Genomic DNA, 19,119 nt, shown 5'->3' with positions numbered 1-19,119 from the left:
TGTTTCGATCAGCGCGAACGAGACTTTTTGAAAAGCCGAAATTAGCCGGGCAAAGCGACTTTGAAGCAGCGACTTTGTCAAACTTTTTATGCAAATACGCACTTTGGCGAGTGTCTGAGATTAGATTCTTTCAGAATTCAGTCGCGGATTTATTTCATCCTCGCATTCATCCCGCTTTACGTAATGCCGTGCAGGAATTTCAATTACGAGCGGCAGCATTCTGGGAAGGGGACGGCATACGTCAGGTATAAATTTATCCCAGACTGCGTGATCTAAAAAAGATACAATGTACTTTTACTCCCGCGTATATCTTATTGTCGGGCGTTTTCCATTACCGGTGATATTAACCGAACCGACATGCCTTCGGCGTGATGTTTCATTGATCGGGAAACGCGAACACCGCGGTTGTCCGACCGGTTACGCTTCGACGCTTACACTCGATGATTCTTCCTTCTCTCATCCTCCTCTGCATTTCTTCCACGGATCGCTTCTCTTCTTTAGCCGCTTATTATTCTTCCTTTATCAAGCTCGAGCCAGCATCTTTAGCCAGTCAATGAACTCGGCCCCGTTTTGTCATTGTCGTGGCACTAATTGCTGTTCTTTGCGCATAGTATATCGTCGTTATTGCCTAGATACTTCGTCTCTTTGACTAATCGTGAGTCTTGATGGGAAGAGACAGTCTTCGTTAGCAAGAATGCTTTTCAGAGGGTATCAAACATTATTAAAATACTTGTTAATATCAAGAACGCATCACAAGCCGTTATTCCAGCACAAACTTGAACGTGCAATTAAATCGAATACTATTTTTATGCATTCTCTGTAGATCTGAGCTTCGTGATACTATCCTCTTCTATAAAATCGCGGATAATTTCCCTCTTTTTTTTTTTTTTTTTTTTTTTTTAGAGATCCTCTTGAAAAGTTCAATTCCTTTAAATTCTATTTCTTTTCGTTCGCGAGGCCATTACGAGGCTAGGGCTTAATGATCTACTACTTATACGTCAGCGATAGCTTAAGTGCAGCTACGGTTTTTTAACCGGCGGCTTTTGTGGCGTTCGCCGGGACCGTTGCAAGGATGCTTTGTGAAAGGGAAAAAGTGTGATACCTGCACGAGGTCCGTTGATCCCCGCGCGGCAGGTCGTTGCCCTCGCCGCTGCACTATCGTGGCTAGTGGTGGAGGACGGACCGTGACGACGGCGCGATTCCGAAATTGTTATCGGGGAACTGGGACCGTTATTTCACGGGGGGGGGGGGGGGTGAAATTCCGATTCCGTCCGCGCGAACTCGCCGTGCTCATTTAACTTGTCTAAAGTCGCGCAACTCCGCGATCACCGATTCTCGCGGAGGCCCCCCCCCCTCCCTCCCCCCCTTTCCCGCCCGCGCGGACTCGCCGTTCTCGGGCTGCGAAACCTCTTTTATTATGTGGGCAGACAATCGCGAGAACCGATCCTTCCTGCTTTTGTTGCCCGCGAGAGCGAAACTATCGCGGGTAGGACGCCGCGTGCGGACGCATTCTACGGCCGCTCGTTAGTTTTGGCGTGGCTATAGTTAGCTTGATGCACCGCCAGAAATTGCAGGCGGGCGCACAGCCATCACGGCTCATTGCGGCCGATCCGCTTCTTTCTTGTCGCGTAAAAATCGCCCCACGACGGGAAGAACTCGGATGGAAGGAAGCCTTCAATCATCACTGGCGAAAATCGATATGACAAACGCTGGGCGTATGGAGTTGTAAGCGCAGGTCGGAAATACTCGCCGTTGCGAGTACGTCCCAGGCATTTCGGAAAACGGAAGAGAGAGTCCGACGACACCGACAGAAGATTGGGAGTGAAACGTTAGCCGTGACGTAAATTCTAAACTTTGTCACGTGGCCTGTGTGCGCGACCGTGCTGTTACTCGGTTAACGACCCAGGTCGAGTTATCCGTTGAATTATTCCCCGCCCTTCCTCGTTTCAGCCGGTTCGCGTCGCGATCATTGCGACGTTCGTTTCGCCGAGCTTAAAGCACGACGTCGTGGTATTCCGATATTCCGATCTTTTTTCGCACGACAGCACGACTCTGACCGTCTCTTGGATGCCCAACGTTGCACAACAGGAAAAGGAAGACTTTTTTTTTTTTTAATGCGACTATAAATAATTCGCCCTGACACGATCAGGCAGAGAATGCTTTTTTTAAACGTCCAGAACAAGGAATCAGGCGTTATAAATCGTTACGGGAATTAATGAGCTTCCCTTTCGACGGTCCGGGTTCTATGTTTAGCGACTTCTTTCACGCTCCCTAAGGGGCCCCGGAAGCCCTTAAAGCGTCCCTGTCCAGACAGCAAGTGAAGTGAGTACACTTGCGAGTACAGACTGTTGCCCGCAACGGGTTCTCCAGACTGGACCGTCAAGAAAACCGCAGCTCAGATCACGCTCATGTCTGATCCGGAAAATCGCAACTTCAGACGTGTCATTCGCGGTAGAAAATAATATGTATTTGTCTTGTAAAAAAACCATCATTTAATTATAATAGGAAAAAGCCAATAGGAAAAAGAAATACGACAAAAGTTGTCTTGACATTAACATCTTATACTTTATGATCCTCTTTTTTCATCCTCTTTTAATTATTTATATGTGATGAAAAAATTTAATTGTTATGTTAAGTATTAGACTGCCATTTTTAACCCTTTTATAAAAATAAAAATAAAACATTAATATTTATAATCATTATTGAAAAATCAGGCGTAGATTTTAGAATTAGATTCCCGTTTTAAAGTTAAAATTAGAAAAAGAAGAGTCATTACTTGTCGAGATTGCAATATATGTATCTATTTGATATAATGAAGTTACCAGTCACGTTATGTAATTGATGTGTAATTGACGTGTAATTAATGTCTTTAGAGCAATTCAGACACTTTCGGCGTGCACGCAAGGATTCCTTAAGTGCGTTCGTGGCGTCTTGAATTCGAGTCAGTCTTCTGTAGCCTCGAAGCAGAATGTTAACTGCAATTTGTTCGTGCATTCCCACGAGGGAAGTTTCGAATAACTTTGTTAAATGTTTATCCGCAGTTAGTTATTCAGGTATACTTTTGCGTGAATTTATCGAAGCAGTAAAAGAGACTCACGAGAGGTTTTATCGTAGCGAACTGCTTTCAATTTCTGAGAGTCGACGAGCGCATGCGAATGCAGGTTTCCTCTTAATTTATACCTTTTAAAGAAAAGTGTGTCGATTCACGTTACGCGTACTGTAAATGGAAGCTACCTTCTTTTTATTGCTTACGCACAGTCGCACAGAAAGTAAGAGTTATCAAGGAATTTTTTATCAAAAGGCTGATCTTCTCAACTGTGCAATATCAATATCAAATCATATTTTCGTTAAGACTTATCGAACAAATTTTGTTCGATAAGTCATTTTGAGAATAATTTGTTGAACCTGTAAATTATTTCGTTTTTACTCTTAATAATAAAATCGTTAGTAAAATGCATCATTTTAATAGAAACAGGAAATTCATATATGTTTCTATAAACAAACTCTTTCAAGACTTATCACTCAAATGAAGTATCGCAATATATATTGACAAGTATATATTGACAATAATATTGACAGTAACAATATTTGATTGTTTTCAGATAGATACGGTAGCAGTTGCAATTTCGCTACGATAACAAAATTCTTTCATTCCACGTAGTTTTTCCTCTATGGCTCTTCCTTGTTTTTCTACGTCAATGAAAAGTGACGTAATGAAAGTTTTTCCCCGTTTTGAAAGAAAGTGACTACTGAAAGACTACTGAAAGAGTGGAGTGAAACGGACACGGAAGGGGATATCTCTCTTTCATATGAGGAACTAACGGTCTGCTGAATTATTTAAGACACGTCGGCGTAGTCCACGTGAAGCAGATTCGCTTGCGTACGCAATTCTGGCGTACATAAACACATGTTTTCTGCGTGCCGATGAGGATCAAATATAGTCACGCTTTCTTCATTGTACAAAGATTCGCAAGTCGCAAGTCGTGTATCCTACTGAATCATCTATAAATGTGTTTTTTTTTTCCTGAAATAAACGACGAAGCAATTAGTATTGCTGATGAGACGCGTTTAACATAAATATCACGAGCAATGGCGTAAGCAATGCCTGTTACAAGACCGAGTTCGTAAAAAGTGTACTTTCAACATTCCGTTCTTCTTTTACATTCTTTTCTTCTCTTTAACTACGTTATTTATATGACTCGATGATACGCGAAGCGTCTGAAGGAGCTTTTCCTCCGCTTCCCTACTTTTCCTCGTTCAGCACGATCTTGACTCGGAAAATTTTTCACTGCAAATCTCCAAGCGCACAAAGGGAATTCATCATTCGCAAATCTTTTCTGCGGTGCGAATCAAGTGTACGTCTTGCGGTGTATAGACACAGCAAGGTTTATTTATACAGAAGATATCATGCCTGTTGACCATTCAGAAAAATGTCGCGCCAAGTCGATACGGCACGTCAGATCGCGACGATTTGCGCTTTGTGCTTGGTTCAGCAAAACGAGAAGCGTTCGTTTTAGTTACTGGAAATATATTACCATGAGCAAGTTTTATGCGTCGCTATTAGATGCGATAATGACCGGCCACGATGCGAACTCTATTTGCATCTCTAATTTCTGCATGGCGTATCACAGGCTGGTGAACAAATCGCTCACGCGGAGTAAGCGAAATGAGATCCTCTGGAATTAAATGGATGTAACTCGACACCACCTTTACGCCTCGTTCCCTCGAAAATCTCGGCTCAACGTTGCGCTCACGACGATAGGTTTTTCACCCGCTGCTTACAAAACGAGTAATTAAATAAATCTAATATCGATCTTGCAACTAACCTTTCTGTAGTTTTGTTATGGCAAAAAATATATAATATGACAGCAAAGAAATAATACAAAACTACCCCAGACTTTTTTTTAGTCGCGAGAAAAAGTCGCGCGTGCACTTTTCTCCTTCGAGAGTTTGAGAGACGCCAAATTGCGTTTATGCAATTTTGACGCATATCCTTCCTGCGGAAAAGCAGAGCGAGTGAAATTTATGAAAAATGGATGACCAATGGTTGATATTTGAGGTAACAATTTTTCTAATTGCCACGGGCGCGTATTTACGTTGCAAAATAGCATTTTATTCCCCGTGTAAATTGCATTGGCAAAAAGCGATGGGAAACGTCGCGTACGAGCGCAAGAGCAGCGAAGAACTGACTATCGATTTATTTCGTCAGGCGTGTGCTCCGAGCGCATGACGATAAAACGTTTGCGTCTCGGCAAAACCACCTACGGTCGCGGTACCGTAGATTCACCGTTGCAACTCCCACCGTGCACTCAATGCCGTTTAGTTTGCATTCTGCACGCAATATTTTATGTAACGGTCGTAAACAGTTTGACAGGATATCGTACGTTTTCCACTGTTAATTACGGCGAATTTGCGACGTGTCTAGCCCGCAAGATATTTTATTTATAATTTTAGATATCATAATTTATGAAAATAAAACATTCGACGAATTAGAGTGCAGTATATATATATATATATATATATATATATATATATATATATATAGAATAAATACTAGAATATATTAAAATATATAAATATATTATAGAATAAAATTATATTTATAAGGAAGACGAGCGTTCAATTTATTTATCTTCTTCTTTTTAATAAAATGTTTGCTCGTAAGAGACTCCAATTTCTTATATTGCGCAAAAGATTATTCCTTGATAGTATTAATAGAATCGGATTTATTCTAAAAAGTCATTTCAAAACTTCAGCAGGATTATTCTTGTTCGTTGCGTTCAATAATTTCATTCAATTGTGAGGCTTTTGCAACTGTATTGCCACATATATTATCACAAATATTTGTGTTCGTTGCACCGACGCAGTTTCTGTCTAGACGAGCCCTCCGGGAATATTTACGCGACAGGCTAGTTCGAGATTGTAACAATCCTGATATTTGTTGTCTTCCACGTGAGCAGAACGTGCGGTTGCCTTAGGTCCATTGACTCGAGCTTGACTTGGCTTTCATCCCGCGCGCAAACCAGCCAGACCAGTACGCCTCGAATTCGTACAGGATGTTTTCAAAACTATTGCATGTTATTTTCATCGCCGATTGATTTGCTCGATTTCGGAGTCCGTCCTCGGCGAGAACATTCGGGCGCTTACGGGTCTTCGCGTAAGGGTTGAAAAAGGAAACAAAACAAGCTCTGGGGGATGGAAGGATTAAAAGGAGAAAATTATTTTCTACAGCTAGTTCCAAGCTCGTATGACTCGTGACTTCACTTCGATATATGAATTTTAATTCGAGATGTAGTCTAATCTAACGGCACAGTAGAGAAAGGATTGAAGGAGGTAATAAACGATGACCACTAAAGTGATCGAAAAGAAAAACGATTAGAAGACACATCCGATAATTGTGCGATATCCTGTGTAAAATCAATTGCAGATGTAATATAGAGAGGATTTGCTTTATTTCCATCCGTCCCAAATACGAGGGTTTGAACGGGAAAGAAGGGGTTAATCGAGGGTAGGAGCACACAGAGTTCTGCACACAGATATCAGCTTGTGTCGTTACAGACTGCACGGCGCCTCACGCTCTAGATCTACAGTTAATTAACAACTCGTGCGATTCGAAAAAAAGGTTAATAGGACCCACCTATTTTTTTTTTTTTGGAATTAACGTCAATTAAATTAAACGACGGAGAAAGAAAATAAAGACGCGGGTGAATACAGATAACAGAAAATATTTAATTTATTGAGATTTCTTTCGATGTATATACGCAACATCTCGACTAATACAAGAGAAAAGGAAATAATTTTACATAAAAAAATAAGATGAAAAATGTAAAATGATAAAAATTTTTCGTATAAAATTTTGCTTTCTAAAAGAAAACAAACTTTGAATATTTATCAAGTACGTATGCATCTAACACACGTATATTTGTGGTTATAACTATTGCCGATATTAAAAGAATTTCAAGGATACGTAAAAAGACAAGATACGTTAATTGATAACGTTTACGAATGCGTGTTAAGTGCATACGTGCTTGACGAATATTTAAAGTCGTTTTTCTGGAAAACGAAACTTCATATAAAAAAATATTTTATTTGAGTAAAATGAAGAAATCGTGATTCCAGAGAAACACGAAGGCTTCTTAACTTTTACTCAAATAATTTAATTTCAGATATAAATAAAGTGACATGTATTTCGTCATCTTTTTTTCAGAGCGATCCCAGTACTGCATTTCTACGAGCGGCTCGCGCCGGACAACTCGAGAAGGTTTTGGAATACTTGGAGTCCGGAGTAGATATCAACGCTTCTAACGCTGTAAGTAATCGATATGTTGCCTCTTGCAAATTTTGACGTAGCCCACAATTATGCGCGTTGAATCTGAATCTCGAAAAAGATCTCCTCGGCGATAATAATACATATTTTATATATATTGCAGAATGGCTTAAACGCTTTACACCTGGCGGCTAAGGACGGCCACTTGGAAATTGTGAGAGAACTCCTAAATCGTGGCGCGATCGTGGACGCCGCTACCAAAAAGGGAAACACGGCATTGCACATAGCGTCTCTTGGTGAGTGTGCATACGCTACTCTCTCTCTCTCTCTCCGCATCCTATCTCTCCGCGTCGCTCATTAAATGCATACGGGACGAGGACGCGCGAGTGCTTTTAAATAAACATTTTATTTCTCGAGGCTTGCGAACTCCCCTCGATATCTCGCGTCGCGAAGCGTCGTCTCTCCGCGAGACGAATAATTCAAGTGACACCGATATCTTCTTTCAGCTGGACAAGAGGAGGTTGTACAATTGCTAGTGCAGCGAGGTGCTTCTGTGAATGCACAATCGCAAAATGGATTCACGCCGCTGTATATGGCTGCCCAAGAAAATCATGACTCTGTGGTCAAATATCTCCTCAGCAAGGGTGCGAATCAAACTTTGGCCACCGAGGTTCGTTGTTCCATTTCTCGTCGTTATTAAATTTTTATTCACATTTAGTACTATTATTATCTTCTTAAATCTGTAATATTTTATTTTCTCAGACAAAATATTATTTAATGATCGTATCTTTTTCTATTTATAACCGTTAAATGTTTCTCCGTATAGGATGGTTTTACTCCATTGGCAGTGGCTATGCAACAGGGTCACGACAAGGTAGTGGCCGTTCTATTAGAAAATGACACTCGTGGTAAAGTTCGACTCCCTGCCCTACACATCGCTGCTAAGAAAGACGACTGCAAGGCGGCTGCCCTACTTTTACAAGTGAGTTATCGCACTGTCAGTCGTGTCAGTCGCGACTCGTATTTTAAACACTACTGTAATAATAACAAGTAGAAATTAGTTCACGTACGGTTTCTTCAATTTTCTTTCCGTTACAGAACGACCATAATCCTGATGTAACATCGAAAAGCGGTTTCACCCCACTTCACATAGCCGCACATTATGGCAACGATCGAATTGCTTCCTTGCTTTACGACAGAGGCGCGGATGTTAATTTCGCGGCAAAGGTAACTTTTGCAGAAAAAAAAAAGATTAAAAGTATTCAAATATTCTGACTCTTCTTGTGTAATTACAGCACAATATCACACCGATGCACGTGGCGGCGAAATGGGGTAAAATTAAGATGGTTAATCTTCTCATGAGCAAGGGAGCAAACATTGAAGCAAAAACGAGAGATGGTTTGACTCCTCTGCATTGCGCGGCCAGATCTGGCCATCATGAAGTAGTTGACATTCTCATCGAGAAGGGGGCACCTATTGGTTCAAAGACGAAGGTATAAATCGGCCGCGCGCGTCTCGCGGATAAAACGTTTCCTGCTCGGCAAGATTAATTACCACTTGTTTTCCGTTGACAGAATGGTCTTGCCCCGTTACACATGGCTTCTCAAGGAGATCACGTCGACGCCGCGAGAATTTTGTTATACCACCGTGCACCCGTGGACGAAGTGACTGTAGATTATTTGACCGCGCTACATGTGGCTGCGCATTGTGGCCATGTACGCGTAGCTAAACTGCTTCTCGATAGAAACGCCGATCCCAATGCGCGAGCGCTCAACGGATTTACTCCACTTCATATCGCATGCAAAAAGAACCGTATAAAAGTCGTCGAACTCCTCCTGAAACATAAAGCGAGCATCGAAGCTACGACTGAGGTACGGCATTTTCAAGTTTCTCTTCTCACGTGTTCCTGACGCTGCGATCGTTGTGAAAATTAACAATATCGTGTTTATTTGTTTACAGTCCGGATTAACTCCGCTGCACGTAGCGAGTTTTATGGGGTGTATGAATATCGTGATTTACCTATTACAACACGAAGCTAGCCCCGATATACCGACAGTGAGAGGCGAAACGCCGTTACACTTAGCTGCCAGAGCGAACCAAACTGATATTATTAGGATACTCCTTAGAAACGGTGCCCAAGTCGACGCTAGAGCAAGAGTAAGGAGTGTTTGATTAATAATAATTTATACGGATAATTTTCATCGCTATATAAATGAATTTGTTTCATATAATAATGCGGATATGTATAAAGAAAAGCGAATTGTTTGTAGGAGGAACAGACACCGCTTCATGTCGCTTCTCGTTTGGGCAACGTCGATATCGTGATGTTATTGATGCAACATGGTGCGAGCGTAGATGCTACAACGAAGGATTTGTATACACCGCTTCATATCGCTGCTAAAGAGGGCCAGGAGGAGGTAAGATTATAATAAAAATATTACATATGCAACATAAAACGAGAAACATATTTCTTTTTTAACATGTTTCTGTAATCGTACACAGGTTGCGTCCGTTTTATTAGAAAATAATGCCTCGCTTACCGCAACGACCAAGAAAGGATTTACTCCCTTGCATTTAGCGGCCAAGTATGGCAATATGAACGTAGCTCGATTGTTATTACAAAAGAACGCACCCGTTGATGCTCAAGGAAAGGTAAGCACTTTTTGTAATACTAAAAATAAAATTTATTTATTTGCACGCATTACACCGCATACACGTCGTAATATTTTGACGAATATTTTATTATCTTGAATTGCAGAATGGAGTTACGCCTCTTCATGTAGCATCTCATTATGATCATCAAAACGTAGCTTTACTTTTACTTGATAAAGGAGCTTCACCACATGCCATGGCTAAAAATGGTCATACGCCACTGCATATCGCCGCACGCAAAAATCAGGTATAATCACGCAACTTTAATATTAAAATTATTTACAATGGTAAATAAAATTATTTTTGTTTTCGATAGATGGACATTGCAACTACTTTATTAGAATACGGAGCGAAAGCTAATGCAGAGTCAAAGGCTGGTTTCACACCATTACATTTGAGCGCACAAGAAGGCCATACTGATATGTCAACCCTTCTTATCGAGCATAAAGCAGACACAAATCACAAAGCGAAGGTAGGTGAAAAAAAAAGAACACGATGTAATTTTCAACCAACCTTTATTTATAAAATCTTACGTTATATTTATTTTTATACTTTGCAGAATGGCCTTACACCTCTACATTTATGCGCACAAGAAGATAAAGTAAACGTCGCCTCCATTCTTGTGAAGAATGGTGCTCAGATTGATGCTAAAACTAAGGTAACACGATAATTTATATTCATAAGTTTTTTCCAACTTTTGTATATATTTAATCTTACTGAAATAATACTTTAATTAAAAATAAGTATTCGTCATTGTCAATACGATTACAATTGTATTTTTAGTTACAATATTAGCGCTTTACACATAATCGAATTAGCATAGATGATGTAATCATCTTCATAAGTAGAAACTGTTCATTGCTCTATATATTCATTGATAACTTTGAAACAACATCTATCTTTCTTTACATGATACAGTAGAGTATCTGCTGTTGGTCTTGAAGTGTCGTTGCAAATAAGATTAAGATAAGACACAGACTAATCATCAGTACAATCTGTAAAGTCATATAAAATTAAATCTAATTATTTAATAGATATATCCAAAATACCAATAGGAAATTTTATGTTTCATCGTATTTTTTTCTAGGCTGGATATACACCATTACATGTAGCATCTCATTTTGGTCAAGCAGCTATGGTACGATTTCTTCTGAGATCTGGTGCTGCTGTTGATAGCAGCACCAACGCTGGCTATACTCCTCTTCATCAAGCTGCGCAACAAGGACATACGCTCGTTATTAATTTATTATTGGAAAGTAAAGCTAAACCGAATGCTGTAACGAATGTAAGTTTTGTCATCCACATTTAATTCTCTATATTGGAAGCTACTAAAGCATAATATAGTCACGTTCAATGACACAACAATACAATATTTCTTACAGAATGGCCAGACTGCTCTGGACATCGCGCAAAAGCTTGGCTACATAAGTGTCATTGAAACGCTCAAAGTTGTCACAGAAACTATCATCACGACGACTCATACTGTCACCATTGAAGAGAAATACAGAGTCCAAGCACCCGAATCTATGCAGGAGACATTTATGAGTGACAGCGAAGATGAAGGCGGTGAGTACACATATTTAATCATAGAATCATCTATTATTTTTTTATATATTTCTGCTTATTACATCTATTTGTTGCATAATTTATTGACAAAGATTTGCGATATTGGAACGGAAGAGGTTGTCAAAAATGTAACGAGTGTATGTGTGAAGTATTAATTGATTTGTAATGGTTTCAGAAACAGCTTATTTCTTATATCGCAATAAATTTTTTTAAAAATATATCCATATATTTATTATTTTAAAAATATATTCATATATATATATATATATATATATTCATATATATATATATATATATATGTATAGAGCTTATCATATATAGCTTTAGCATAATTATTTTGCTTCGCATATTAAGATTTTAGCGTAAATTAAAAAATGATACATCTAAAAGTGAAAATTGATAGTTGCGTCAACGATGCTTTCGCTTAAGTTGATAGTGCGCATAAAGACGATAGTAAAATTTGTTTAATCCTTAAAGTGAAATTACATCTTCCTAAATGTATCTACTCGCGCATATAAGCGATACATTATCGCGGCGCATTATCAAGATACATAGGTAAAATAGATAGATTTCAAAATGAAGATGAAGTATTTCGATAGAATTAATAATTGCACGTTAGAAAGAAAAATCTATAACGATTCATTGCATGGAAGAGAATTACGAAAATTAGAAGTAGGACGTACAAGTATTGATATGTATTAGCGGGTAAATATTCGTACAACTCGTAATACGAAATTAGATAGACGTCCCGAGTTAACAGTAGAGTCCTAAGAACAAAACAAAGCATGTCCGCGTACAATGCACGACAAGAAACACCATTAGCATGTGATATTGAAGTTAGTTTCCCGATAGCAATTGATATCCTTTCCCGATCCACACGCCCAGCAGTATAAACTACACGAGATAGTCGAGATAAATAGAGAAAATCGCGAGTCTCAAAAAAAAATTAGTTCAAATGTCTAGATTCTTAGCTATTTAAAGTTACAAAGTGAATATCAAATTGCTAAGTCAAATTATTATTTGCTTGATTGTTGCGTTTGTTGTTACCTTCATTTCGCAAAAGCATGCACTTAGCCAACATTCACTGGGTTGTTGTCCATTATACTTTTGTCGAAATTAAAAGTATTAAAAACGATCGTAAAATCAATCAAGTGTATATACATTCAAAAATAAAATGTAAATTTAAAAAATTTTCAATAAAAATAAAATTTGAAATTATTCAGATTTTAGATCAAGATTTTAAATCATTTAAATTATTTTTTAAATCTTGATATTAGAAAATCAAAACTTGTATATATAAGTTTTAAATTAAAGGATTATTTATTTTACTTGTCAATTTAATAATATATATATATATATATATATATATATACATTAAAGTAGGGTTTGTAGATGCAGAAACTTTTGATTAAAGATTCAGCTATTCTAACGCGGTAGAGTTGATTCCCAACAGTAGGGACATTTAAATACTCCTGCTCCCATCTCAGAATAATCTGTAGAAAGGCATTACTTGTACGCCTTATCGAAGAACAGAGGTGTAGTTCATGTCGGTTCGTAACTTAGTGATACTCGGTGTGCTTACTTGAACGAGCTCAGGCCCATGCCATAGGCGGATGTACCGCTCCCAACTCCTGCTTAATATTAATCTTTCTCTCTCTCTCTCTTTCTCTTTTTTTTTTTTTTTTTTTTTTTTTAACAACCCAGTGATAGAGCGAAACTTAGAAAAAGAAAAACAAACAGTATATATGGTGCGAAATTAGCGTTTTGATGAAACCATGACCTTACCTCGACGGCGTGTACGATGTATGTAGGTGGTGATGAAATCGGCACGGCAGCCATGAATGTGTACGGGCAGCCTCCGCACGCGCAACACGTGTACCTTCCTTCTTACTACCAGGGCCAAATGACCTATACCCGTAAGTTGTCTGTACTCTGTTTCTGTCACTCTCTTTCTCTTTCTTCACGCGCTCCACGTGGAACGCCATCGCGGCAAAAATATACGTAGATTATACATATGTGTACACTCCAGCACTATCGCAAAATAATGTAATATAATATCGCGATATGTCATCGTGTCACTTTTTTTATCGACGCAATATCCCGCATAGAAGTTTCCCAAAATCATCCTGGGAACAGCATAGATTCCGATCAGAATGTCCACATGAATTTAAGCCAAATTAAATTTTAATAAAATACAAAATAAAAGTTATTTGATTGCAACAATATTTAATGTCAAATAATATGAGTATAAAAAATGCTATTAAATAATACTAAATGAGAGAAATGTGAGAATATTTTCTTAGTTTACTTAAGAATATTTAAAATAAACTTGAAATAAGAAAAAATTATTATATCTTACTTAAATAATCAGCAGAAAAATAATAGTTTTGAATTTATTAATTATTTTTATTTTTCTTCTATTTTCTTCTATTTTATATCTTTTTTTTTTCTTTTCTGTCAATCTCTCCTCTTTCCTCTTACTTCTCTATCCCATATTTTCCTCTCTTTCTCTCCCATCTTTTTTTCTTACCTCTTGTTTCCTCTTTTTTTCTATATTATTTTTTATAATCGAGTGTGTAAAAGAATATTATGCCTCTGATCTGAATCTTTATATGTTTGCCAAGCAGAGTTCATGATTTTTTGGGGAAATCGTATTGGGTCTCAAATACCAAAACATTTTCTATGTGGGAATAGCTGCTTCGCTATTTTTAACGATTAGAGCATCGTGACGTATAGTAGCGTATGCCACGACGTAGTCGGAAGTAAAGTATCGATCGTCATCGTTATCATCATCGTAATTATTTCGTTGGCAATGTTCGTATATCCGCATCTCGGCTCCGTTCGTTCACAAAATACATTTCGTCCTGATCGAACTTTCATACATCAGATCTGCATACAGAGACACGCATAGACACAATTATCCCTTGCCCGCTATTTCTGTCACACATTTATTATTTTCGTATTCGCTTCCCATCATCCTCCCCCCTCCCTCCCCTGCATATATCTTTTATTTTTAATGTAGTAGCAGTTCGACTAAATTATATATGCAAGCGTATCAAGTTATATTCTATCCAAATTATACCGTGAGTTTTAATTATATATTTCTTTCATAAAATGAATAATATTGTAATAATCGTATTTAAATTGATAATATTTTTTATATTTTATTACTTTAGTTTAAACTTTACAGAACCTCATAGACATATAACTGAGCCATAATTCAGCCAATTGATTTGATATCACTATAATACGTCGCGAAGGCTTACAACAAATCTATATCCATTACATTCTTAAGATTCTTTTTCTAGGCAAAGTATTTAAATACAGATCTTGAACTTTTTATATAATTAAAAAAATATCTATGATACAGTTGATATTACACAATCTTTCCGTGAAATACCTTACGATCGCCATCAAGGCTCATTGATTTCAGTTGTGTTACGTTCTATGTAATCTTATAGCTGTAAAAAATAACATGTGTATCGCTGATGTGATCATTATCATTATATCGTACATAATAAATACATGACATTCTTTCGTTACGACAGCTTCATTTAACAAACGACGGAGAAATCGCTCGTGCTTTTATTTACTGAAACAAATACGTCAAAGAATACGAATTATCTGCTGTGAAATGAAAAAAATCATAGTAGATTTATTTTAGAGAAATTAAACGAAAAATGCAAACTATCCAATAATAATATTTATAGGAAGACATTTCAAAGCAAGACTCAAAAGCGCCTCTCAAAATTAAAGGATTATACAAAATCAGAATCTATGATTTTTTTGAAAGAAATTAGAATTAAGTTTTATCCAAGAAAGAATTTTCTACACCACACATTTTAACACATTTAACAAAGATATTTTCAAGAATTTTTAGTCGACGTCTTTTATCTTTTTTTAACTGTTACTTATTTTATCATTTACCTTTTCGACGTTATTTTAAGTTTTGTAATTCTAAATATAGGCGATTTCTAAATTTCAACAATTAACATGAAGAATTCTATTCCCTGCTCTCGCTTTTATCGCCACAGAATTTATGTTCAAGATAATTATTATACATTCTCGTGCGTCTCTGCGTGAGTGTACACACTTGCACGTGTCAAAATTCCTGCGCGTGAATGCTGCACTGAATCGCTCGTGACTGCAGTATCAAAAGTAGAAAAGCGCGTGTGGACGTGGAGCACTCTGGGGATCTAATTCTCCGATGGATGCAATTTTACCTTTATAGTATAGAGATTACCGGGAGTGCTGCTATCGTTAATGCAATTTACATAATAACGAGCCGCGCGATTATACCAGCCGACCGACGTCGCCGTCGTCGTCATCGTCGTCGTCATCGTCGTCATCGTCGTCGTCGTCGTCGTCGTCGTCGTCGTCGTCGTGTAATAGTTGTACCTACCACACGTACCGCCCTCCGCTTCAGCTACCTGTTATGCAACAGCCGGCGTCGTGCGTATCGCGGCCGCGTTATTAGTGCAGTCAGTCCGATCCCTGACGCTTGGCGTGCCGCCAAACACACGGATCCCCGTACCGAAATAATCTCGTATTTATATAACGTTACACGCGCGCCGATTAAGAGGAGAAAACGAAGGAAAAAAAAAAATAAAGCGTGCAAATATTGTAACGCACTCACGCGCACGCCCACGTGTACGCACCGAACGAATGTCGCACCTCGAGCGCATCTCGAACGGGGTCGATCGTAAATCGAAGCTGAAAATAATACCGGTGAACTTGAAGAAACTTGGCGAGGAACTCTTTGTTTCCTAGAAGAAATCGATTATTTTTCTCTGAAAACTACCGTCCTCCGGTCGTAATAATCGCTCGAGTCACGAAAGCTCTGTGTGTGTGTGTGTGTGTTCCGTCATCCCTGGCGGACTTATCGCAATTAAATCAGTACGATTAATTAAATCGGTTGTACCGCGAATGAAAAAGGACGTCGTCGTGACGGACGATAAATAATTCGGTCATTATCTTGTGCACGCATCGCAAGGCGAGAGTTTCTCGCTTTATTTTCCTTCGCGCGCGGTGAACCTTCGACCTATGTAATAATCGACCTATGTAATAATACGTATTACAAATTGACGTTATATCTATTAATTGGCGCCAGTACGATTTGATCACGCAAACCGCCAGTAAAACAACGCCTCCTCCCCCTTCGCGTCGGCCCGTCGATCTTTCCGCGAGGGAGGGTGAATAAAGTGGCGGGAAAAGCTCAAAGGCAGCTATTATTATAAAATTGGTGATTCACGAAATGAGGTCACGTTCCTAGCGAGCCAGTGCCTCCCGTTGCCGGTCGAACCTGTATCAATCTTCCACCGACAGTCGCTGTTCCTGACGCCGACGCCGACGCCCGACGCCGACGCCGCCGCGAGCGTGCGCGAAGATAAAGGAAGTATTCAACGAACTTAAACGCAATTAAAACGAATTGAATCTAATCGAGTAAGTGCTTAGCCGCCGGGTCACCCCATCGACCGTGTGTCAGTATGCGATATTCAAAGCGGGACCACACGGGACCACAGCTCGCAGGCCGATAAGCAGCCGCTCAGCGTCGTGCGAGCGAGATAAAGAGCGAGAAGACGCGCCGATCAATTTTCCAAAAAAAGAGAGGAAAGAAGAAGAAATAACAAAAAAAAAAACGCCAATAAAACACACCGTTGAGTTATTCTGGAATTCGCCGATGTAAATCATCATCCGGAAATATATCGGTCGCTACGTTTCTATTCGTTCCATGCCACCTGCATATGCCGAGTGCACGCGTTGCACGCAGAGTTTCCGGACGGGCTATCGAAGAGCGCGTCGCGATAGTGCATCAGTGAGCTAACGACGCTCGGGGATACGGAACGCTTCCTCTTCCAGAAAGGAAAATTCGGCGGTGGGAAGAGCTGCGAGAGCCGCGAGAGATAAGAGAAAGGGAGGCAACGCATCGGCGAACATGGCCAAGGGAAAAGCGAAGAAAAAGGGATTCACGTGCGGCTGTTCGTGCGGGTGTGGCAACAGGAACAGTGACGTATTATGTAAATATCGTGCATCTGTTTGCATTCACCGTCGCTTATTGCAGCCATGCAATGTTCGGACACGACCCTCCCGATGCGATCACTCGGGCGTACTACGAGCGAGTAGGAAATCGTTAAGCAGACGCCGCGAATTTTTCTCTATTTTGACCGTTTAAAGCTGAAACACCGCTGCTTCCTTAAGCGATTAGGCAGACTATAATATATGCTCGCTCTTGTAATAATATTAACATTAATCTTGCAACAATATTTGAATATTTTTACTATTGACGCAATAAAAACTAAAAAAATGACCGAAAAACCAAGGATCGGAAAGAACAAGGGTCAGTTCTTTTCTTAGGATTATGTGTGTAAAACATTGCGTTTTTCATCTGCATCTATATAATCTCTATAAATTTTGCAAGTACAATCTATGATTTTTTTTTGACGAAAGTTAATTTGCGGATTCCAAATAGATCTTACGATACGAAATACATAAATAATATTACACGAATTATTTACTGTAAAAGATAAAAAAGTTATGTATATAGATTTCTTTCGTATATAGATTTCCTTCAGTCAATTTATTTGAGAGAAAATATGAGGTTGCAGTAAAGTTATATAAGTATCAGTAAAATGCAATTTTGCAGAAAGTAAACGAAACTGTGGAATGGAATTCAAAGGAGATTTTAAGAAAGTAAGTCTCGCTTACACTGCTTTGAATGACACGTCAAATTGCGAATTAACTCGGTTATGTGTACTTATGGCACAAATTAAACATTGCGCAATCGCGCTGTATATAAAAATGATACAGAGAATTTCTTTGCAAAATGATGGCTTTACTAAGTTTTCTCTGATAACTGGTGCTTGTAAAGAGATAACGTGCATTGCACCACGCGACTCTGTTTTCACAACGCTAAGTACGTTAATGAACGTTAAATGCTGACTTCCCACGAGCCTTTGTTCATACGGCATATTACATTCTTGCAATTAAACATTATCTAACTTGCTAAGTTTAGAGTTTTATATCATCAAATTTTACATCAGCAGCTCGAGGTATTACTTAAGCTGATTTAACGTTTCAATTGATGGAGTGCAGTTTTTTGCAGTCATTTCAAACTGCTTTAAGTATGATTTATTGTAATGTTTAATTGTACAAGAAACATCTCGAAGAGACTTGCATTAGGTAATAAGTTTAAAGAAGTTTTCCTTACTATATTATTTTTTATCAAATAATCTTATCATGTTGGAGATTTCATTTTATTAGAAGTGTAACTGAATTTTTAAACTCTTCCTTAATTCTTACAGAGACGATTCAGACCTAGATATACCTTACCTTTCCTTCTGAATTGTTTTAATACTTTTTTAATATTTAATAAAATATTTGCAATATTGACATAATTTCTATTTTTGAATTTCTAAATTTAAACAAATATTACACATTTGTTTTAAAATGTATAATTTACCTTTACATGAATAATAATATTTTATTTCTACGAAAACAATCAATTTACATTTACGTAGCAATATGCAAATTATATTGTGTAAAATATTCGTAATATATATAAAACATGAGAAATGTACACAACATGAGGAATGAATCGGAAGAGATAATTAATGCGCTAAAATGCATGTATTCCG

The 19,119-nt window shown here is 38.4% G+C and overlaps 1 protein-coding gene and 1 long non-coding RNA gene across 15 annotated transcripts in view; one reads left to right on the top strand and one right to left on the bottom strand.

Annotated features, from left to right (window-relative positions):
* LOC105431552 (uncharacterized) overlaps positions 1-19,119 on the top strand; it is an 85,096-nt gene that overhangs the window by 19,356 nt on the left and 46,621 nt on the right. For 11 of the 14 annotated variants that reach the window (XR_016140445.1, XR_016140444.1, XR_016140443.1 and 8 more), the window contains exons 3-18: positions 7,208-7,309; positions 7,431-7,563; positions 7,774-7,937; positions 8,094-8,249; positions 8,366-8,494; positions 8,563-8,760; positions 8,842-9,138; positions 9,227-9,424; positions 9,538-9,684; positions 9,770-9,919; positions 10,026-10,166; positions 10,236-10,391; positions 10,479-10,577; positions 11,007-11,204; positions 11,302-11,485; positions 13,297-13,401. Coding sequence is in view for 5 of the 14 variants with exons in the window: in XM_089081943.1 (XP_088938069.1) it covers positions 7,208-7,309; positions 7,431-7,563; positions 7,774-7,937; positions 8,094-8,249; positions 8,366-8,494; positions 8,563-8,760; positions 8,842-9,138; positions 9,227-9,424; positions 9,538-9,684; positions 9,770-9,919; positions 10,026-10,166; positions 10,236-10,391; positions 10,479-10,577; positions 11,007-11,204; positions 11,302-11,485; positions 13,297-13,401 (2,557 nt within the window). In the remaining 9 variants the exon portion in view is untranslated. Of the gene's footprint in view, positions 1-7,207; positions 7,310-7,430; positions 7,564-7,773; positions 7,938-8,093; positions 8,250-8,365; positions 8,495-8,562; positions 8,761-8,841; positions 9,139-9,226; positions 9,425-9,537; positions 9,685-9,769; positions 9,920-10,025; positions 10,167-10,235; positions 10,392-10,478; positions 10,578-11,006; positions 11,205-11,301; positions 11,486-13,296; positions 13,402-15,882; positions 17,503-19,119 lie in introns of those variants that run through there. The other 3 variants (XR_016140446.1, XM_089081941.1, XR_016140451.1) reach the window with 2 other exon arrangements.
* Positions 13,906-15,686, bottom strand: LOC105431551 (uncharacterized). The gene is made up of 2 exons (XR_968316.3): positions 15,413-15,686; positions 13,906-15,077 (listed from the first exon to the last, which is right to left on the bottom strand). It is a non-coding gene; the product is annotated as an uncharacterized LOC105431551 (long non-coding RNA).

This window comes from Pogonomyrmex barbatus, unplaced genomic scaffold (genome assembly GCF_055798465.1).
Source record: "Pogonomyrmex barbatus isolate J1 unplaced genomic scaffold, ASM5579846v1 scaffold5, whole genome shotgun sequence".
Taxonomy (NCBI): Eukaryota; Metazoa; Arthropoda; class Insecta; order Hymenoptera; family Formicidae; genus Pogonomyrmex; species Pogonomyrmex barbatus.
Note: the sequence above shows the minus strand (reverse complement) of the source record. Positions and strands in the feature narration are given on the sequence as shown.